The sequence below is a fragment of the Thermobia domestica genome, chromosome 12 (assembly GCF_964235325.1).
Source record: "Thermobia domestica chromosome 12, izTheDome1.hap1.1, whole genome shotgun sequence".
Classification (NCBI taxonomy): domain Eukaryota; kingdom Metazoa; phylum Arthropoda; class Insecta; order Zygentoma; family Lepismatidae; genus Thermobia; species Thermobia domestica.
Window position 1 is genome coordinate 147,452,674 of NC_137465.1, and position 24,083 is coordinate 147,476,756.

General features: G+C 34.5%; 1 protein-coding gene across 6 annotated transcripts in view; it reads right to left on the reverse strand.

Moving 5' to 3' along the window:
- FipoQ (F-box/LRR-repeat protein FipoQ) overlaps positions 1-24,083 on the reverse strand; it is a 362,646-nt gene that overhangs the window by 33,733 nt on the left and 304,830 nt on the right. For all 6 annotated transcript variants that reach the window (XM_081734231.1, XM_081734232.1, XM_081734229.1 and 3 more), the window contains one exon: positions 5,335-5,491. In XM_081734231.1, coding sequence (XP_081590357.1) covers positions 5,335-5,491 — 157 coding nt within the window. The remainder of the gene's footprint in view (positions 1-5,334; positions 5,492-24,083) is intronic.

Genomic DNA, 24,083 nt, shown 5'->3' on the forward strand with positions numbered 1-24,083 from the left:
ACTATTCACTTTATTATTGTATCATCAATCATTTGCTCAATTTAGCTAAAGAACATAAACATTGGTTTGTCGTATTTCATATAATTTTATTTGAAAATATTTTATATTTTCATTCGTTAAACTATCTTATTGTTTGTGAAGAAATTATAATATAAACTCATATATTGCCATGGTCAAATGCGTGTGGACCAGAAAGTCATGCATAATGATACTAGTCAAACTGTATGATTTAATCGTCGTTAGTATTGCTAATTGTTAACAGTATTATATTTAATTGTTAGTAGTATTGAATACTATCAAGAATGCACGCCTGGGTGTGAAATTGATAACTTTTTAATAGAAATAATTAATTTCATTTACATAAATAAGACAATTGGAAGTTAGGTATCATTAGAAATTTATTATATGCATCTTTTTTTTTTTTTTTTTTTTTTTTTGTTTTATTCTTCATTATATTCATTTTGTAATTGTATTCTTTTTTCATACTGTGTGTGTACTTATGAAATCAATTCCCACGTTATGTAATTGAAACATAGCATAATTAAATATTGATCTTTTATCTTGTATTTTAACATATTAATTTAAATTCAAAGCTCGCAAAGGTGGAAAAGGTTGATTTATTCATATATTTTTAAAAATAGTTTTATTTAAATTATATATTCTTTTAGCTGTTTAAGTTGCTGCAGATGTTCTTGTTCAATTTCTATCTGAAACATTGTACATTTCTCTTTTTGATTTCAATGATGTGTTTACATCAAGGCGCAGACATACGTACACCTTCTAATGAAGAATTATGTCATGCCAGAACATTGGCTTTCAATTGAACAAAAGTTTAAGAGATACTAAGTATATAATTCACCAGTTGATGTATTATAATATTTGATTTGTACAGAATGGTTCAGGAGTCAAATGCAATGTTAATAAATTAAGCAATTCTGTGTGTTTAGACTTGAATAAATAGCACTGAAATAAAGTATAGTTTTGAAATAGTATTGAAATAAATGATTCAAACTTCTCATCACGCCAACATAAATCACGATTTGGTATTTCATTTTAGGTAGCCTTTTAGAGTTTATTCTATATTAATTCTTAGTCTAGATGTATGACTATTTGAAATCTTGTTCAAAATTGTTATTTTCTTCCAACATATTTTGCTTTATGGATTTTAGTAAAAGTTTTCCGCGGACCTCACTTGTGCTTTTCAATGATCATATAATCTTTGAAATTGTTAAAAGTTAGATTGTGGTAATTTAATTGACTCATGTAATCCCTTAACCCTTGCAGCAGACTTAGCCAGTTTATCACAATCTTCATTATCTAACAAACAAAACTAACGAAAAGATGACGCTTTTAGCTAGCATCCTTCATAGGAAGGCCAATTGGATTGGACACATCGTGGGAAGAAATTGTCTTCTTCATAACACCATAGAGGGAAGGATGGAAGGGAAGCAAGGATAGGAAGAAGAAGAAGAACACAACTGATCAAAAATTTGAGAAATAGAAAATATAAGGAGCTGAAGATTGAGAAACCTGTAAGAAATATTTCCAAAACCAAACCTTAAAAAAAAAAAAAAAAAAAAAAAAAAAAAAAAAAAAAAAAAAAAAAAACTCATTAGCCCCAGGACCTGCCAACGGGCAGAATACTTAATAATAATGATCCTTCAAACCTTACAGACTTAGTCGATCTACCACAAGCTTCATTATTTATTATTTGTTATGCCAACATGCGATATAGTGTGTGTATAAAGTTTACTAATTTAATTTCCTTTATTATTTTGTATAAAGTTAATAATATCCAGGCTTATTATTTGTTTGACTTAATTGGTGAAAGAACTTTCAATACACTGAAACAATCAGTATGTACATTTTCCTGATTTTTTGTTCTTTAATTATTAACGACGTATGACGGATTGCAAAGGCTTCTCCTTGAAATATTTATGTTTACATAGGATTTTTTTATTGTTGCGTTATATTTAATGAAGTAACCAAGATTGCTGATCTAACTTTTATATTTTTATTTTCTTTTTTGACGCGTCAGTGAGTATATAAACCCATAGTTTAAGATGAATTCTAAACCGCCGTAATGCCTTCGAATTTCGAGACTCTTTAACCGAACCCGGAACCTCGTTCACCAAGGACGTGCTCCCAAACTATTATTCCAACGGGATATTGGAAATTGTTGCTCTCGATGCACGCAACAAACTGGCAGTATTTAACACATTACTCCAACTAACCGCATGTCCGCAATTTACCTTCTTGAACATTATAGAGACCTACAACATCGCACCATAAACGTCTGGCCTATTACATGGGCGAATCCGTACTACACCACCTGGCGTATTGCTCACTATCACTCACATAACACTAACTCAAGGCAGTCACAGTGCAGGAATGTTCAGAAAATTTAACCGAATTATAGGTTACTAATTAATTGAAGATCATGATGGGTGCTTAATTATGGCATGTGAGTAATTGTATGTAACTAACTTTATATCTTTTTTGCATATTGCTAACCAAATGAATTCTTTGACAGACATATGACATCCACCTGTACGTTCCACATCTATCTTCTATTTCCTGTCTGATGATGTATATAGCGAAAGTCCTTGCAGGTTACTCTTCTCAGTATTGTATCAGGTTCACTTTTCTTATGTATGTAGGGTGCTCCCGTGACTATGATTATAAGTTGAAATGTTAATGACTGTCATCAATAAATTCAAAGATCCGAATATATCCTAAATTATTAGTTGTACAGCTGAGATGATATATTCATTCCAATCCTAGACTTGTGTACCCTCATGTATCCGAAATACATACTTCAGAATCATTCAACAGCGACACAAAGTATTTTAACAAAAGGAAAAAGGGTAATTCTGTCAAGTAAAACTGAGTGAAAATAACCATGCATGAATCGACTAGCTAACAAGAAGCACCAATAAGGGCTTGTGAGTATTTAATATATTTTAAAGATAGAGGATGGTTTATGTAAATCTATCCGTAGTTGCATAGCTCCTAGGACAATAACGTATGCGTTTCAAGTAAAATTATATGAATTGCTACAAGGAATAAAGAAAACACTATTCATTAATCAACTGATGATGATTATCTAAATAATCAATTAATTTTAAAAGGAAAATTACATAAATAATAACCAAAACACAGTAGCATGAACTTACAAAGAGAGAGCAAAGCATCGCGATGGCTCAGTCCTAGAGTGTATATTTCTGAAGATGAAATGAAATGAAATCTTCAATTTAACGTCCCACACTTATACTATTTAGGCTAAAAGAAACGGGTGATTATTGAAGGTGAATGACTATGAAATAATTGATGGAATCAGAATGTGGGAGGACATGGGAGAACCCTGAGAAAACCCACGGACTCGATGTTGTCCACCACAATCTTAAATGGCCTGGGATCGAACCAGTGACCTATCGAACAAGAGGTGGGCAATGTGTAAAGTCCTCACTCGATACTATTTCTATAAATCATGCTATGTATATATTGCAGTAAGCAAACACTGTATACAAGCCATGCGATTCTTTTCGTTTTCATTCACTTTCTTCATTCAACCATTTCTACCATTATCATTCACTTCCTTTCATTTACTACCGTCTAAATGCCATAACCATGCGACGTTGAACTTCAAGATTTTTTTTAAAATTTCATTTCGAAAAAAAAAAAAAAAAAAAAAATGAACATATGTGTTGTAAGCTCAAATAATATAACGTCAGCAGTTGTCAAAATATATACTCGCATGTGTTGTCTACTAATCTGGCAGTTTGATTTTATTGTCTCTAAATGCTGAAAGTTACAAATTTGTATTCAAAGATACTACAATAGAGATCAGAAGATAAGATAATAGAGAATTCGTCGCCTAAGATGACATCAAGAATTGAATTTTAAACCAGATTAAACAGATCGATGTTTTATCACAAGTACAATTTCTTATGAAAGCATGAAAACTTATGATAATTTGAGTATTGGTTCGATTTATTTGAAAAGTGAATTGAAATCTTAAAAGTTAACGTCCCATGGTCGTGTCATTAAGACAACGATAGGGAAGACAGTTGGCAGCCGTAGAGTTAACTCCAGTCTTCATTTCTCCTAGAAGAATTCATTCAATTTTGAATATCTTGAATTTGTACTTAAGTAGTTTTCATTCACAACATTTCACATTAGTTCACACACACACCTGAAATTTATGCCATTGTGTGCTTCGGCTATTATTTACATCATTTTCACTTTACAACGGTTCAGTTACACAACTTTTAAAAATCACTGTCAAGTACAACCTAGTGACATAGTATTAGGCCCAACAATGGGAAACATTAGGTTAGTCAATTGCCAACGTTGGGGCCGCGGTGGCTCAGTGGTAGAGCGTTCACCTCTGGTGCTTGGGGTCCCGGGTTCGATCCCAACCCTCGCCAAGTGAACTTTGTGGTGGACAAACATCGTGTGCGTGGGTTTTCTCGGGGTTCTCCCGTTTCCTTCACTTTCTTCATTCCACTATTTCATTCATTTCTCATAATCACCGTCTCCTTTAGCCTAACCGGCATAAGCGTGGGACGTAAAACTCAAAGATTTCATTTCATTTTTTCAAGGGGCCGCGGTGGCTCAGTGGTAGAGCGTTCACCTCTGGTGCTTGGGGTTCCGGGTTCGATCCCAGCCCCCGCCAAGTGAACTTTGTGGTGGACAAACACCGTGTGCGTGGGTTTTCTCGGGGTTCTCCCGTTTCCTCCCACTCTCTTCATTCCACCATTTCATTCATTACTCATCATCACCGTCTCCTTTAGCCTAACCGGCATAAGCGTGGGACGTAAAACTCAAAGATTTCATTTCATTTTTCACTTTTTCAATTGCCAACGTCGACCCTACGTTGCAATTGGCTGCTTTGCCGAACATTCGCCACAACACAGCTGTCAACGTAATTCCTACGAAAGAAGTAAATTGCGGTTGGGAGTGCGAGGATAGAACTGTTGGATAAGTGACGGTAAATTGTCACTTGACCAACATGTACTTCGTGTTAACGCATTTTTCAGTTTTATTTTTACAATTACGAATTCCCAATGCCGATCATTAGCCTGTGAAGTGTTTTGCTTGCGAAATTACCATTATTTGATTGAAGAACTGTATTCCTTGATCGATCTGTGTTGATCAATGAAAAACATATCTGGCTAGTGGTAAATATGTATGAAAATTCTCGTGCAAAATTTGTTAATAACAGTCTTTCTACGTTCTGACAAACTATTATATTAGAACAGAGTTTACTGGCTTATTGAATATATTTTGTCTATACTTCCATGAACAATTTTTATCTATAATTTCACTTACCTGCATTTCGCTGAAGTCGTGCAACTGCATGGCTGTTGAGAAGTCAAGAAGCATATGAGTAAGATTAGGACACTTGTTGGCAAGCTCATGGAGGACGGTGTGAGTTATAAGTTCAATTGGAAGTTCGATGTATTGCAATGATGGTCCAAAACGAATGCTGCAAAAATAACAAATACTTCGTAAATAATAAGACATATTTTATTCTTGAGGCTTTATGTTATTGATATTTGCAACAATTTTCAGGAAAAATTTGAACAAGATTCACATTGGTTTCAAACTTGAGAAATAGGATAGTTTTTTCTTTATTAAATACTCATTAACAATTTTATCAAATTAAACAAACTAATAATATTTTAAAACGATCAATATCCAAATACTAAGTCATCTTACCTAGCTATAAAATGATTCAATAGCCATCATCCACACATACCCACACACACACACACACACACACACACACATATATATATATATATATATATATATATATATATATATATATATATATATATATATATATAATGGTATGGTCGAAAAGCTTAATAAGCCTTATTGCATTTAGAATTAACCCTATGTGCTTTTTAAAAATAATTAATAATTAATTAATAAAATAATTAATAATTTAATCATAGAAAGCTCTTGAATAAGAAATTGTTGAAAACTGAAATTCGAGTAGATGGTGAGAAGATATGCTTTAGCCCATTAATTCATAATTTCAAACATCGATGCTTTAGTTCTTATTGGTTTTCCAGTTTCTAGAACATATCTAATTTTCAACTAATAAAAATACTTCTTCAAAGTAATGTATATTAATTTAAAGATGATAGAAAACTTATTATTATTATTACAATCTAGATATTAAAATGTTACGTTTATATGTTTGCCTCCAAAAAAAATATATGTTTGTCTCCAATCCTTTCGACAATGAGATCTTGAAAATAACAAGTGCTAAAAACGTGCCATTTTCATTGGTCGATTCGAAATTTTGTGTAGATTGTCAAGTTATAGTTGAATATTTAAAAAACATGACCGTCATTTCTTTATTATATTTTTAGGGGCACACTGGAAGTATTGAAATTTTAAAAGCGTAAAGCATCATATCCTACGAGTTATAAATTTCAGCACCACATATTTGTATATAGGGGTTGTGTATCTCTCAGGAGTTTGTTTCATGGCCAAATGATAGTGAAAAACGAAGGGTAACCATTACTCTAGTTAAGATGAATCTTTATTGCTTGCAGGGTTTGCCCAATGATCACCATATATCACTGACATTCAAGAAGAAAGAAAACACTGATCATACATGAATTAGACACTCCAAACGGAAGTAGGCTCAAATCTTGCAAACAGTGCGAAATATTGAAACAATAATTTTTAAAAATCTTCCATTTATGATATCCCTTGCCGATTTTTATCAAGACGTCCTTTACTTGTGTTTGTAAAGGGACAAGGAATGAGGAATGACAAGGAGATTCATGTTCATATGTGAATAATATGCTGTGTAGAGAGCGCGGGTTAAGCTAGTCTATCTATTAAAATGCTACAATAGCAACAAAAGCACCTGAGCTCCAACCTATAACTTTGGATTTTAAACCTTTGATTTACGGTTATTTGTGATTTCACGTTTAATAAAGACGAATATTTTAAAGTATTTGTACTTTAAATAAATTATTTAAATAGACCCGTTTTTCATAAAGTTTATCTTTTTTAAATTATTGTTCAAAGCCTTTGTATTTTAATAAGCCTTTTCCAAAATCAATGCTGATGAATTGAGCTGCCACCTTTGGAATTCTTTTAAACTATACGTTTGTGGACGTTTATATGTTTGTGGCCAATCCTTTCGACAATGAGATCTCGGAAACTACAAGCTCTAAAAAGATGACGTTTTCACTGATCGATTACAAATTTTATGTAGATTGTCTAGTTCTAATTGAATATTTAAAAAAAGCATGACCATTATTTCTTTATTACATTTTACGGGTACACTTGGTGTTGAAATTTAAAAAAACTAAAGCATCATATCCTACGCATTATACATTCCAACACCACATAATTATATAGGGGGTTGCATACCTCTCATACGTTTGTTTCATGGTCAAATGATAAAGAAAAACGAAGGATAACCATTTATCCAATCTAAGTTGAATCTTTATTGTTTGGAGTGTTTTGCCCAATGAACACCATACATTACTGACATTATAATTAATTGTGTGTGTAATGTATTTGTTTATTACATACTGCATGCAAGAAGAAAGAAAACACTGATCATACATGAATTAAAAACTCCAACCGGAAGTAGATTCAAATCTTGCAAACGGTGCGAGATATTGAAAAAGTAATCGAAAAAAATTCCCCTTTATGGTATCTCTTGCCAATTTTTATCAAGACGTCTTTCACTTGTGTTTGTAAAGGGACATGTACAGATGTGAGGAATAACAAGGAGATTAATGCTCATATGTGAATGATGTGCTGTGTAGAGAGCGCAGGTTCAGCTAGTCTATATATTAAATTGGTAGGTTTATATGTTTGTCTTCAATCCTTTCGACAATGAGACTTCAAAAACCACAGGTGCTAGAAACTTGCCGTTTTCGCTGGACGATTCCAAATTTTGTGTAGATTGTCCAGTTTTAATTGGATATTTAAAAAAAACGTGGCCACCATTTCTTTATTACATTTTTAGAGGCACATTGCAAGTGTTGAAATTTTAAACAAATAAAGAATCATATCTTATGAGTTATATATTCCAACACAACACAGTTGTATACCTCTCAGACGTTTGTTTCATGGCCAAATTATAATGAAAAACGAAGGATAACCATTTCTCCAGGCTAAGATAATTCTTTATTGTTTGGAGTGTTTTGCCGAATGACTACCATGTATCACTGACATTATAATTAATTGTGTATGTAATGTATTTGCTTATTACATACTACATGCAGTAAGAAAGAAAACATAGTCATGAATTGGAAACTCCAACCGGAAGTAGATTCAAATCTTGCAAATGGTGCGAGATATTGATAAAAACAATCGAGAAATCTCCCCTTTATGGTACCCCTTGCCGATTTTTATCAAGGCGTCTTTCACTTGTGCCTGTAAAAGACATGTAACATGTTACAGATGTTGTAAAGAATGACAAAGAGATTCATGCTCATATGTGATGCGCTGTGTAGAGAGCGCAGGTTCAGCTAGTTAATATGAATACATTAACTTGTTATAAAATATCTTGAAATATGATCAGAACATTCGTAACTCAAATTACAATGTTTGACTTGCAATAAAAATGCATAATATCACAATAAATGTTCTATTACACTTCTGTAAATTTTATAATGGAATCTTTAAAAGGGAGAAAAAGTTGAAAATTATGTTTTATTATAATCACACCTAACACTTACATAACAGTTACATTTATGCATGGTTCAACAAACATTCAACTTTAAAGTTTGAACTGTACCTATAACCACCTTCGGGCTAAATGGCCTTATATGCTGAGAGCCCAGAAATCTAATTCCTAATTCCTATCGCCACCTAGTAGATACAGCGAGAATCCTTGGACGTTACATGCTGTGGATGTGTAAGTAATCCTGTACAATCGGAAGTAATTACAATTCTTACGTACTAAAATGAGCATAATAATTTTTTATAACTTTTGAAAGATTCCAATATGAATTTTACCTAGAAGTATGATAATTTAGATATTTTTATACAAAATAAATTTTAATTTTTTAAAAAAACTGCTGTTGAAACAAGTAGTTTATTCGTATTTGCTTACAAATTTTCGCATTTATTAAATCCATTAATTTTTATTGACTCTACCGTGAATTTATTAATTATTACATTACTGTCCCAGTTATTTTCTTACAACCAACCAAAGCTCATGATTATACACTTGTATATAATCCTTCATGTGTGAAAACAGCAATTTTTTTTTTGTTTCAATACACATATCTGAATCTTAAAATTGGACAGTTAACTATCCTATATATAATATAGTTTGAGAAGTATAATCTGGAAATAAATTTGAAAATAAATCCTTGAGTTGAGTTTCTTAAAGGCTACAGTCAGACAGATGACCTTCATATGGTGAAACAGATGGCTTCCATCCCCATTATTTTTGCCTTCCTAAAGCGGAGTCCACCACCTCTTCATTCAAGAGGTCCCACATTACTTCACAATGATAGATCATCACGGAAATTCCTTGTCCTCACCCGGAATTACATCTGGTATCTTGTTTTAATACCTATACTACAACCTGAATGTTTTGATATATTTGTAACAAAGTAAATAGATATTCTCTTTCGGTGTAATGTGTGTTATGAGGCCAAGCTTACACTATTAATTTTGTATGCTTTATTCATTTACAATTCTTATTTTTGTATAAATTAAAATTACTGCTTTCAGTTTTTAAGTCTCCTGGTGACATAAACAACAAAGTAACACTTTCCCTGGGCCTGTTTAAATTATCTTGCTTGAGAAGCAAATAGATTATGTTATTTATATATCAAAGCAACACTCGTGGGAGTATAGCATAGTATCCGGACACACTCATTCAAGGTAGGATTTTTTAACCCTTAATAGTATTGTACTCAAGTAACAAATCTGTCATATCGGTTTTAATGGTAGAAAATTTGATATAAAAACTCCATTATAAGGATAAAATTTCCTTCTAAATTTTCTGAAGTAGTCTCCCAGATGTTTAGTGCAGTCAATATTGAATAATTTACTATGTATAATTCAATGCTTGAAACATTGTCTCCAACAGTATTAAATGCCAATATATATATATATATATATATATATATATATATATATATATATATATATCCTTAAGTCTATATCTATATAAACAAAATGAAGTGTAACTTTATGTTATATCACCACGTCAAAACGGCTGAACAGATTTTCATGACATTTTATTCAAAGACTGACATTACTCCAAGAAAAATTGTAAGATTTCATTTCGAGGAAACATTTGACATGAGTTAAGATAATTGATTACTAAAGTATCTACAAAGTATGGGAACAGTAAGTGACCGCATACTTAATACTTAAATTATTGCAACCAGTGTTTCTTCCAGAGGGGCTTAGGCATCCGGTCTTTGCTAACTACCTGTGGACGTAAATTTCCATTACATGTCACTCGTTTGCAGGACACGTCTTTTATATAAATAGTGTCCCAGTGCAGCCTCCATCACATTTTGATTCGCCTCCCACCCTCGGGCAAAATTTTCTTGAAGAAAGGATAATTGCAACAATATTTTTAAAGGTAGGCTATCTTTTACTTGTTGATTTTTCGTCTTGTTTTTGGGAAACGGGTATGTGTAAAATTCAAAATTATATAGAAGCGATAAATGGTGGACAACATCATGTCCGTAGGTTTTCTCGGGGCACTTCCATACCCTCCTACTTTCTCATTCCACCAGTTCTTCCGTCATCATTCACTTGCCTTAATCATCTGTGTCTTTTAGTAAGGGTATAATTGTAGGACGTTAAACCGAAAGATTTTATTTCATTATATAGGAGCGATAAAAGCGAATACATTGTTGTTTGTTAGGCGGCAAGAAAAGAAAATTAGATGTGTGCAGCTGCAGGGCGTGTATTGAAATGAAGTCCCACGATTATGCTGGCTAGGCTAAAGGAGACGGTGATGATGAGAAATGAATGAAATGGTGGAATGAATAAAGTGGGAGGAAACGGGAGAACTCCGAGAAACTCACACACATGGCGTATGTCCACCACAAAGCTCACTTGGAGCAAGCTGCGATCGAGCCAAGAACCTCATGCACAAAAGGTGACTGCTCTACCACTGAGCACCCCGGCCCTAGGGCGCGTATTATTGTTACCATTTTAACATAAAATCAAGTATATGTCTTTGAAAACACTTTGTGCAAAACAATAACAATTCGGCCGCACCATTATAATGGTGGATTTTATTTTTCAACATAATTACCCTTAAATGAACGACACCACATAAGGGTCTTTGCAGGTATAACGTGCAACTCATTATGCTTCTGATAACTTACTGGAATATGTCTAATGTAGCACAGTTTGCTTTTAACCAGATGGATGTTACACTTTACATGCCTTAAGCTCCTTAAGTGGCTTACACCTTTGTTGTATTATCTACATTGTCTCACCTACGCGACGGTCTACCGGGTCCGGACATCTCAAAAACTTTCTAATTCAAGATACATTTGTACATATTCTCACTAAAACTATACTTGTTTAACAAGGAAATGATCAATGTAACATGAAAATTTGATCTTACACTTCATTTGTACTCTTTCTCTTATATAAAACAATCTAATTCTATATTTTCTTTCTGAAAATACGGATGGAATTATTTTACAATTACTTATAATGTGTTTGGGTGCAGAATAATACCGCTCAACACTACATAGGCCTCCCCCAAAAGAGCTTGGACCCCTCCCCAACAAAAATTTCTGGGTACGAGCTTGTCCTATATTACAATATAAATGTAGAATGAGAACGAAGTGGGGAAGCAAAAATATTATTCAAGATTTACATCAGGACGGCCCCCCTAAATTTTTGCTGGACCCCTAAAATTTTTACGGTAGGCATGCGAATGAACTTTAATATGGTGATGAACTATAATATGGTTGGGTCACCCCTCCTAACTTCAACCCCCTCCCCTACATTTTTGGGCTGGCTGCCGGCCTAATCAGGATTATTAGTTAAACAAAGATATTTTAATGGATTATCTCTACTATTACAGAGCTTGATTTCATCAATTCATCAAGCCAGGGCATTTTTAAGCTACCTTTTTGTATCCAAATGGATAACCAGGCTTAGCACTTGGATACCCAGGTCCAGCAGTTTAGATACCCAGTGCACTTCATAAATCTTTAAATTATTGGAACAATACTTGAACAATAAATTAGTTAATTACTGTAAATTTAAAATTACTTCAATATACTTTGCTTTTGTGACTGTATGTATTAGCTTGTACAGTGGCGTATTTACGATTTTGTTTCGAGGGGTCTTTGTTAACTTTCGGGGTGCTTTGCCTGAAAATGTGAAAATTCTGCAAGATATTTTATATACTTTACTATAGTAAGTGAGATTTCGGGGGAGGCTTAAACCCGGAAGCTCTCCCCCTAAATACGCCACTGAGCTTGAATTCTGTGGATAGGTATAAAACTGGAGAGCTTCATTCTTGGAATTTGAGATAATCCTCTTTCCTTCGTTTCGCGTGCTCATTTGCCTAAATCGAGATGCCAGCACTTTCATTCTGCTCTAAAACAGAGAAAGTAAATAGACCGACTAAAGAGGTAGAAAGGTTGAAGCCGAGCTCTCACATGTAACGGTCCAAATGACGTTCGGCTTATATACATTTTCAATAGTCTCCGAGAGAAAATAACAGAAGAAACCAATTTGCTATTTGGATATTTAAATTTTAAGTAAATGGAATTGTTACTTATCTTTAGCTTATAACATTGTTTTGGTTTGTAACAAAAGACTCACTATTTCTGATACAATATTGTAAATTGAACTTTCACACTCTTGGGGAACACTTTCCGTTGCGACTAGCCGAGCCGAGAAGTGAGCCGAGCCAACAGCTCACCAAACCGAGCCGCCTCGAGCCCTCGGCTCATTTGGGCCGGGCCGGGCCGAGCCGAGCCGATGGCTCACCCCAACTGAGTCGACTCGAGCCGATGGCTCATCGCAACCGAGCCGGCTCAAGCTGGTGGCTCACCTGAGCCGAACCGAACCGAACCGAGCTGATTGCTCATCGCAACCGAGCCGGCTCGAGTCGATGACTCAGGTGAACAGAGCCGAACCAAGCCGGAGCTCGAGTTGAGCCCGTGGCTCAGGGCTCGAGCTGACCAGGTTGGGCGCAGCATCGTCCTGATTAACAACAAAGAAAAAATAGAAGTCTACCTTCAAATATTTTTCAGTTATTGATAAATAGATGGAAGTAATAAAACAAAACAAGTCTAGATAAACACAAAGGATTCCTTTAAAAAAAAAAAAAACTACATAGATGCTGTTACACGACCTTAACAATAATAGTTTTAGGCGTACTCGATCTTTTACATATTTGTACCATTATTTCATTAGTTTTTTTGAATGATATTCACAACAGAGATCAAACTAGTGTACCCTATTTTAAGAGTTTGATTAACAAATCAGTTACTACATACTCAAATATAAGACATTTTGCTTGTTTTCACGTAATCCAACTTCGAAAATTGGGCTTTTGTTTTAACATTTCGTAGCAAGTATTTAGCAACTTTAATCTAGTCTAGTCAACAGCTTGAGCGGCTTGGCTCACGGCTCAGTCACCATCGAGCCGAGCCAACAGCTCACCCAACTGAGCCGGCTCGAACCGATGACTCACTTGAGCTGAACCGAACCGATCCGATGGCTCACCGGTGTCTTTCCACTTGCGACAGTCCTATTAGCGGCAGGAACTGTTAACTGTCCTATGAGCGACCGATTCGATCTGTTAACTGCGCTATGAGTCACCGATTCGTTCATACTAAGATAATGGAAGAAGATAATTTTCTCTCTTCTTTAACTTGTTTCATGCTAATGTGATTTAGAACCTACCAAAATGTACTATGAAAAATTTCGCTGTACCTGAATTTAATACCTGAGAAGGCTCTCATTATATTAACAAACTTTCATACGTTTTTCGTAATATTATATTTTTGAATTAATTTTTATGAATACATTGACTCTCCGCCTTTGTCTATGATTCTAATATAATTAAAAATTTCATGTTAAAATAACACGGAGTATAAGTTTAGATTGAATATGTTTATGGCATAAGAAATCAGAAAGAGGTAGGGGGCGCCCGAAGAAAATTTTCTAGGGAGAGTCATCTCCATGGTTGCTGTATCACGTCTGGTATATCTGGTATTTAATATACGTGGTTTGCTATATTACGTATACATTTTTGTGAGTCAGGGCGGCGACCCTTGCCTTTCCATCAAGCGCCCATGGAAAAAAGGTGTTCACCACTTGAGGATATCAAAGAAATCTAAAAACACTGTGTATTCGAAGAAATTATTACACAAGTTACAAATCTCTCGCAGTTAATCTAGTTATAAGGGGTCATATCAGATTGCTACACGACAAGCTTTTATCTATAAGTCAAAAAAGGGAGGAAGGCAAAAGCAATTAGTTTACGTTTTAGTAGCTTACAATAAGGGGGAAGGTAGTTTAAGGAGTTTGTTTACCGTTTGGATTGTTTAGAGTGAACTGCATTGTAATTGATGGGATTGGTTGAGAATAGTCAATCAAATGTAAGGGATCTCAAAAGCTGTCTTTTATGATTGACAATTTTTTTTAATTCATAGAGTCTTAGGAAGTCTAAAAAGTAAATAGTTGGCGAAACTGTTACACGTTTAAGTTTTTGAAAATAAAATATATTACTGTGCTTAGTGAGTAATTAGATTTGAATCAAATTAAGTACAGGAAACAGAGCTTTTGAAGAAAGGGGATATTGCAACTGGATTTTCAATAATCACATAGGAATATACTTTTCTTGGAAATATTCCTTTATCTCGTTAAGTTATTTGATATGTTTTATGTCAAATCAAACTTAAAATTAAAATAAGTTTTATTTGCACTCACAGTAGAAGAAAAATATATTTGACGAACAGTATCACTGGCACGTACATATTTCATACCAAGGTTGTTCGGGCGCTAATAACGGCAGAGGCGAACATATTTTACAAGATGGAATCATATCATCTTCCATCATCTCAATGTAAATGAATCGGTCGCTCATAGGACAGATAACAGTTCCTGTCGCTAGTAGGACTGTCGCTTCTGGGACTAATTCGGCTCACCCAAACCGAGCTGATGGCTCACTTGAGTCGAGCCGAACCGAGCCCATGACTCACCTGAGCTGAGTCGAACCGAACCGATGACTCACCTGAGCCGAACAAAACCGAGCCGATGGCTCACTTGAACTGAGCCGAGCCGAAGCTCGAGCTAAGCCGATGGCTCAGGGTTCGAGACGAGCCGGTTGACATCACTAGTTGCGACGATAGCCAGTTGTGTTTCTGACCTGACAAAATTAGATCGAAAACGGCGAGATGTAGAGCACGAAGGAGATGCTGATTCAGTGTCGACGCCGATGGCTTTTTAGTGAAAATCTCTCACGCCGAATGATTAACGATGAATGAGTAGAGACTCTCGTGCATTCGTGATTTGGTTCGCTTTCCAGACATTCACAGTTCTCATTATCGCCCAATTCCAGTTTTCTCAAAGATTGTTCTCTTTTTGACCTAACCTGTTTTATCCTGGCCTAACATTTCCTGGCAAACAAACATTTCGTGTCTGTTATGGGCAATATCGGTAATTGAGATTTGTTCAGGCAAATTTTCTTACATAATTAATAGATGGCACAAACTTGTACGAAAGTAAGGGATTGTCCATTAAGTACAAAGCGAGATTTTTAACAATTTGTGATCCTCTTTGTTGGACAGTTACCTTCAGTAGCGGATTTACGCAGGCGGACAAGGGGCTGAGCTCCTCCAAAATTTTAGGATTTCTATAGAAAACGAATCAAATGTTCCTCTTAACCTTAAAGCTCCTCCCCCTAAAATTTTGGGATTTCTGAACACGAACTATTCCTAAGAGAAGCCCCTATCAAAATATTTTTCTAAATCTGCTGCTGGTGAACTTGGTGCCCATCCCCCTTTTCCCTTATATTCAGATTTAGAATCTCTAATACTCATATTATAGTTACTATCATTCTTCCGTTTTTTTTTTTTTTTTTTTTTTTTTTGTGCGAGTTTTCTTAAATATTGCCAGAACTTTTTTCCTTTTCTTTGGTAATTTTACGATCAGTGAGATGCTACAAAATGATTGAAAGTTTGGGACAGTTAAATTGTTAAAAAGAATCCCTTATGTCACAAAGCGTAATAAATTGTAAACTTTTCTCATGCTCTGTAGCATTACATAATTAATGGACTGTCCTAATAGTATCTAATGCCGAAATCTCTAATACACTGCACGCATTCTGTTTTCATAGGAAAGTAGGGCTACATGCAAAATGAAACGCGCATTTTGCAGGCGGAAAGCGAAAAGCGAGGAGAGACGGAACGAAAACTGCTTGAACAAACTGGAAGTGCCAAGGGTCAGCAAAAGTTAATATTTCTGTACGTTTTAATTTTGCTAAGTGCTTCAAGGGCCCTTTCGTGCCTGGATACCCAGTAGCGATTTCTTAAAAAATGCACTGCCTCAAGCCTTCCGATCGATACATTTTCTTGACATTAACCTATACATTTTCTTAAAACAGTGTCTACAATAACCTAACATTGATGAATGTAAATGTTAATAATCGGCAGTTTGATGTAATTTCTCTTTCTTTCTTTTCCTTTCTTTTCTTCTTTTTTAATGAAAATGCAGAAGATATTTTATAATAAACTGTGCTAATATTTTTGGAAGCACAAGCCTAACCAAACATGATAAGGTAAATCATACTTCTTAGACGAATACCAAACAAATAACTTTCGAAGCTTTCCTCAAAGAATAAGAAAAAATTCGCCCAGAACATAGCTACGGATGACGTCAACCGGTGATTACTTTGATTTTGTTGCGTGGTTACTATGCAAAATAATAAAGTGTTAAGGGTGCATTTTCTTACGTGAGCTGAGTCATTCTTCTCTATGTTTTGAAACCAGATGTTGAGAAATGTTGCATGCATATATGTCCCAGACGCACGTTCCTTCAGATGGTTGCTGTAAGAAAGCCAGAAGCTTTCTGGCATGTCTCCAGTTGAAGTATGTTGAGCTCTCCCAGAAAAAAAGAAAGAAACACTTGTATTGTAGTTTGGATTCTTCGCGAAAGAGTGGTATGTTCAGAATATTCGAATTCTCTGTGAGAGAAATTCATACGAATTAAAAAAAAAAAAAAGTCCAGCTTGCTACCACCACAAGTGTCCAAACTTATAGCAAGCTTGTCAATTAACTTTCAATTAGAGAAGACTTTAAGCAGATTTTTAGCAAGATTTCCATTCATACTTGATGCAGGAAGCGTATATTGACAATCTATAGAGTCAGAATAATATGACTGTACTTGGATTGAGAAAGAACTCATGAGCTTCCTAATGCCTTTACCAGGACCAGCTCTACCGTATGTAGGCTACATTTGCACAAGGCGGTAAAAAAAAAAAAAAAAAAAAAAAAAAACCTAGCATAAGGTATACAAAATTGAAATACATATATGAAAAATACATGTATATGAAAAATAAATTTCTTAAAATAAATATGTCTTTTAATCTGACTTCATAATGATATTAGTTAAATTTGCTAATCTGATCTATAACGGTAACTTGTAAAGAAGAAAAATAGATCTCTATTGAACTTCACATGTGCTTTCTTTGAATCATCTCAATCTGGGCTATTACCTAGGTTTAAAATCAGTTCAGGATAGGATGGTAGATTCAAACTCCGATTTGGTAATATGTAGAGATGCAAGGGCTCGGAAAAAAACCGGCTTTTTTGGAAAAAAACTCGGTTTTTTCTGCTTTGCTTTTTTGCTTCGGAAATTTTGGGCTTTTTTCAAAATACTGCTTTAAATTGATAAAACAGACTTTGTATCGCTTCTCTATAACACAAAAAATCATTTAATTAGTGGTTGATGCTGATAATAATATAAAACATTGAAAATAAACTATGAATTTCGAAAAAAATATTGCAAACAATTTTTCTTCAACATATTTACATTATGAATTCCACAGGATTAACCAATGTATATAATAAGAATTTTTTAACCTCCTATATACAAAAGTAAGCAGAATTGGCAAGAACCGTGGTTGTTTTTGAAAATGCCAAAAACCCGTTTTTTGGGGGATGTTTAAACCAGGCTTTTTTGGTCTAAACCAGGCTTTTTTGACTTAGATTTTTTGCTTTATGTATTTATATTACATATTCACAGAAATAGCCTAAGTTAGTTTCGCCTTGATGTTATTATGCAACAGCGGGGTTATGCCGGAAGAACTCCCATAAGCTTAAAGAAGTGCGGTCAGTAAATTTCTTAAGTTCAGAAACTCCCGCCCTAGCCACTGGGAAAATCCCGTCATTACTTGAAATGTAAGACAATAACGGGAAAATCCTGTTATTGCTTTGCATGTAAAATTTAAAGGTCAACGTACCATAATCAGTACGCTAAAACTGAGGTATTAAATTACAAATTTAGTACCGGTACGTAGATATCATTGAAAGTCCAATCCAAGCTAATGTTGGAAGCTACGTAGGCAATCGATAAATTTTGCCAATTTCTATCAATATATTTAAGCAATATTGGCTTCTTTATAAAACAACACGCATTTAGGCATGTAGAAATATACAATTTGGTTTGGTTCGTATATTTAGGCTTAACATCCTTACGAAATACCGAGGTTATCAAGGAGAAGACTTTCGCTTAAACTGACATCCGAACCGCTACTTGGGTTACGCATGAAAGAAGGATTGTGGTTCGACCGAGAATTGAACATGGGAACCTTGATTAAAAGGTGAAAGGGAAATAAAACTATTGCAGGTGGTTTGATATCTGGAAACGTTACCATGAAGTTCACACGATTCGCATTTTTCATTCTTTTTATTTTTGTGGTTTAAACCAGTTATTAAAAAAAAAAAAAAGTTGGTGTAAATCAGCCAACCCTAAAAGTAAACACTTCTTTTTAAAGAATACACAAATAACTAGCAAAATAGTATGTAGTATTTTTACTTCAAAATATTCCATACCCTCTTTTTGAAACAAAATAAAATTAAAATAAAACATGAGAGAAATACTTAGATTTATATGATACACTTAAAGACTGCACATCTAGAGCTTTTGGTTCTGTATATTCTTGAAATTCTACAGTTAAGTTTTATAGAACCACCATCACAGTTTACCCAATCCTCAAGTTTTCTGAATTTTTAACAAGAGGGATTCAACATATCATTACGGAACTCTCCCCCCCCCCCAAAAAAAAGACTACGGAATATATTTAAGTTAAGCTAAATACAACTGCACAACAAACATGACTGAGTGATTAGCTTTTGCGCTTCTATCGGGAAGTCCGGGATTCAAGCAGCATTCAACCATTCTGACAAAGCTTTTCTTCATTCCATCTGTGAATGTAGAAATAGTGCGTGTACTGTGAGTTGGGCGACTTCCTTTTTTATTGTTTTTAAATCGTTATTATTACTAATAACTAATAATCGTTATTATTACTAATTACTATTATTAGCAGTGACGGTTTTGCGAAGGTTAGGGGGGCGGTCTTTCGGACTGAAGTCCGTTCCCCAAAGTTACGGAATGTCTGCAACAAACGAAATATCTATTATTTATGCCTTTACTCATAAACTTTAAGCTCCCGTCAAATAAAAATTACGAATGTTTAAAAAAACTAAACATTAGTAAGAAACCCTTCCCAAAATACTTTTCTAAATCCGCCACTGATTCTCAGTATAAAATGATTTTTAAAGTTGTATCCGGAAGATTATTGCTAAACATATAAACGAAACGAAATATTAGTTATGCCTGTACTCATAAACTTCAAGCACTTCCCAAATAAAATTAGGACTTTTTAGGAAACGAAACAATCAGAAAAAACCCTCCTAAAGTACTTTTCTAAATCCGCTACTGATTATTTGTATAAATTGGTATTCAAGGTTGTGTCCGGAAAATTATTGCTAAATCACTTCACAGGTACAGTATAACAGAAATGTGGAAGTACGGTTTGACGGATATATTGAAAAACGTACGCTTTGACGGATAAATAGAAAAACGGGCAAGTTTAACTTTTGCGCTAGAAGCTAGAGTACTAAAAGCTCTTAGAAATGAAACACGGATGACAAACTAGAGAAGAAAAAAGATGTCGATAACTCAAAAGTTAAAATAAAGTTAAATAGCCTCTAAAATTACCCTCAAATACTACATTCTTCATGTTAGCTTTAATTCGTAAAACATGTGCTCCATCCATCTTGATGGTGAATTTCAGAGCCAAATATCACATTCAGGTCATGGAATTCTTATCTAACTATAGAATATACTATAAGAAAGCTATTTAGATAGAAAAATCATGAAGTTGAAAAAAGCCAAAATTTCCAAAATTCTCGTTTTTTTCCCAAAAAAGCCGGTTTTTTATGTGAAAAAAACCATCGATTCAAAAAAGCCGGCTTTTTTGCATCTCTAGTAATATGTATATATTAATGATGGAATGAGTCATGGACCACTTGGGTCACGACTTTTGTCCGGGTTATCTGGGTTTAATTAAGTCTTTCTTCTCAGACCCTGTCTGACCCGGAGATAGACCCGGTAATTTGGACATACCTGATGACCCGGAAGCAGACAAAATATCCTCTGCATTTTGGAGGATATAACAGGAAGCAGCATTACTGCAGAATTTTAGTTGATTAATGATTTCCACTTCTCGAGCTCAAACATTCATTTGTTTTACTCCTGGTGTGACGTTTCTTAATTAAGGCACCATGTCTTGAATATTTCAAATGTATTCCATGTTTATTCGTCTTCCCACCCTCAAAAATAATACAGTGGCATTTGAACATATAATATACAAAAACATTTAACTAAACGCTGGTTAGGCTCAGCAGTATCTTTTATATTCTAAACGACAAATTTTACGGGTTTGATCGATTAAACTCTGACATTGTCTCATAAGGAAAACATATTATGCTTATATTTTCTGTAAACCTAACACATTTATACTGATTAACCTTGTAGTTATCTTTCGGTGCAATGCTTTGACACACAATACGCAAACAACAAATGAGAAAGAAAATTGTAGATTTAGTGAAAAGACAGAAAGAGGGAGAAATAGAGAAGAGAATAGACTTGTTAGAATTGCATTAGCAGCCTCACAAATGACGATGTTTCGTGCTGTTCGAGTCATATTGGGTATGTTGGGGTCACTCGTAAGTCATGAGTCTGTCAAATCAGGCCGGGGTAAGGGGTGGGATCGGGTCACTCCAGGTCATGAGTCTATCTGGGCCTCTCTGGATCATTTAGGTCACGGGTCAAAATTTGTGACCCATTCCATCACTGATATTATTTTACGCGATAGCTTACGCATAAAAAATAAATCATATTGTGATTAAAAATAGCTTGTATTTTCTTGGAAATTAATCACTTGTCTCTATTGTTTGGGGTTGAAATTGGAAGGAGAAGGTTCTCAATTCGACCTGTTCACACATAACTTCGACACCCTAGATGTACTCATGTTAATAATTCTTTCTTTATCTGAAAGAGAATGTTTTCTCGGTGGTTTCATATATATTTAATCCGGATGTAATGAGAGCCTTTGGAGCTAGGCCATGTTACTCCTCAACGGTTGCAGTGTGGAAACTGTAATTAACCAACTTCCATATGGGTTTGCTAATGCATAACTTCGAGATAGTTGCACCGATTTTGATCATTCTTTTCTTGTTTGAAAGAGTACACTTTCCCGGTGGTCTCATGATTTCATGAGGATACTGCTAGAGTCTTTGGAGCTAGGTCATGAAATTCTTCAACGGTTGCTGACATTTTTAATATCCTAATTGCGTGTATGATCACTCCTAACTTCGGTATAAGTGCACAATTTTTTATCTTTACTTTTTGTTTGAAAGAGTAGTGATTTCGTATAAATTACATTAGGCAATTAATGTTCTCTAAAGACGCTGAATGAATGGGGGATTGCTGAAGTATCCGTTTGTTGTTATATATTATAGTATTTGTTGTATGGCGATCAATGTTGAAATCTGAAAAGATTTCTACGACTTCCAATTTGAATAGAGTTAGCGGAAGATATCAGACGTTTTCTTGGCACGCTGAACGGATTGCAAAAGACCGCTACTCGATATCTCTTACCGTTTTTTGCTCTATAGAAATCAATATATTGAAACCGGAAGTACTACAAATTTAAACTATTTCTAGTTTTAGGAGTGTGATGCAGGTGGTGATGGTATGTTCTCTTGAGACGTTGAACCGATTACAAAAAACGCATGTTGCTATTACCGTTTCTGTTCTGTAGCGATATGAGTTGGGGATTAGTCTAGGATGTGAAATATATTCTTGGGACACTGAATCGATTATAGTAAATCACTTGTCGCTATCTATTATCGTTTTTGTTCTACGGTGAAAAACGTAGAAACCGGAAATGGATAATTTCAGCTATTTCAGTTTGAACATAGAGTTAATGGAGGATATAACAGGGACAGGTTAACGGAGGAGACAGCATCTATTCTTGGGACAGTGAATCGATTGCAAAAAAATCGTTTCTTGATGTCCTTTACCGTTTGTGCTCTGATATCTGTCGGCAGACAACAGTGGCGAATCTAGAAGGGAAAAATGGGGGCAGCCAGTACCCAGACTATGATAGATACATCATGAGTTTACTATAAACTTTCAAAAATATATAAATAAGAAATTATTTTCGCCATCCAAAAAACTGGGGGAGCCTAGGCTCCTCGGCTTCGGGATAGATCCGCCACTGGCAGACAAACGGATGGACAGACGGACATAACCGACCGTTCTCTCAGACTTCTAACATTTCTACATATCATAATTTGGAAGTCTAACGACTCTTATGCATAATATAGTTTGGAAGTCTATAACAGTTACATATAACATATTTGGAAGTCTAATCATAATAATAAAATGCTTAAAAACATAAAACAATTCATTACTTTTGAAATCTGTGCCATGCCAAAGAAATGAATGAGTAGTAAAAATTAGCTTGGATGGTAATTTTATGAGACTATAATTTTTGGGGTTGGCACAGACTTCAATTTTTTGTAGATAATAATAATGAATTATTATCAGCTCTCTATAGCTTTTATTATTTTCTGCTTTTTAGCGCTTTGAAGTCAGTTAATATTGTGATTTTTCTCAGTTTTTATTTAAACAAAAATTTCGATTGCTTCTGTTGTGTATTGTAATACTATTGTTTAGAGTCTTTGCTATCCGGTTCCGTTCTTTAAGTTGACTAGGGGGAGAGGTTTCTATTGGAAAATTCTACTTTCTATTTTAGAATAATAATTTATTTCTTTTTTCTACAGACGATTTAATTACAATTGTAAAAAGTTAATTAAAATTAAAAAGTAAAATTAATTAAAGTGCTTGTTAAGAGCTTGTACGCATGAAATTTTGCTTGTTAATGACGTTTTTATGCAAAATTAGTTTGCTTCCTCATGTAAAGACAACTGTTAATCATTGCCTTCACTCTGAATTTATAAATACTTTTTTTTTTTAATAATTTGTTTTTGGTTGGAAAGCTGAAGGTCGTTCTTTCAAATAAATCACTCGGAAATATGTGACAAAAGTCTGAGCCGTAATTAGCAATTAGTTCCCAAGCAAACAGTGAGCATGTGGGAGAAGCAATACGATGACTATGGATAATGGATGATGTAAGTCGAATCACAGATTAGTAATGGTGAAATGGGAGCCTATACATCCTAACAACACACTTGGTAGACCGTAATGATCGTCACGGTTAGGAATAGTTAATTGGAAAAATAAAGTCGAAAATACGTTGGTCCAGCGTAATTTAAAGCATATGTTGGTCAACCAATAATTTGCCAGCGTAATTTAAAATGTGTTAGTGAATCAACAGTTTGCCGGCGTAATCTAAAGTATACGTTAGCCAACCAACAATTTGCCAGCGTAATTTAAAGTAGAATGTTGGCCAACCAACCATCTGAAAATTTATCCAAGTGTTTTGACCTCAAACTCCGAATCGTAATTGTACTTCTTTCGTAGATACAACGTTGAAAATTGAT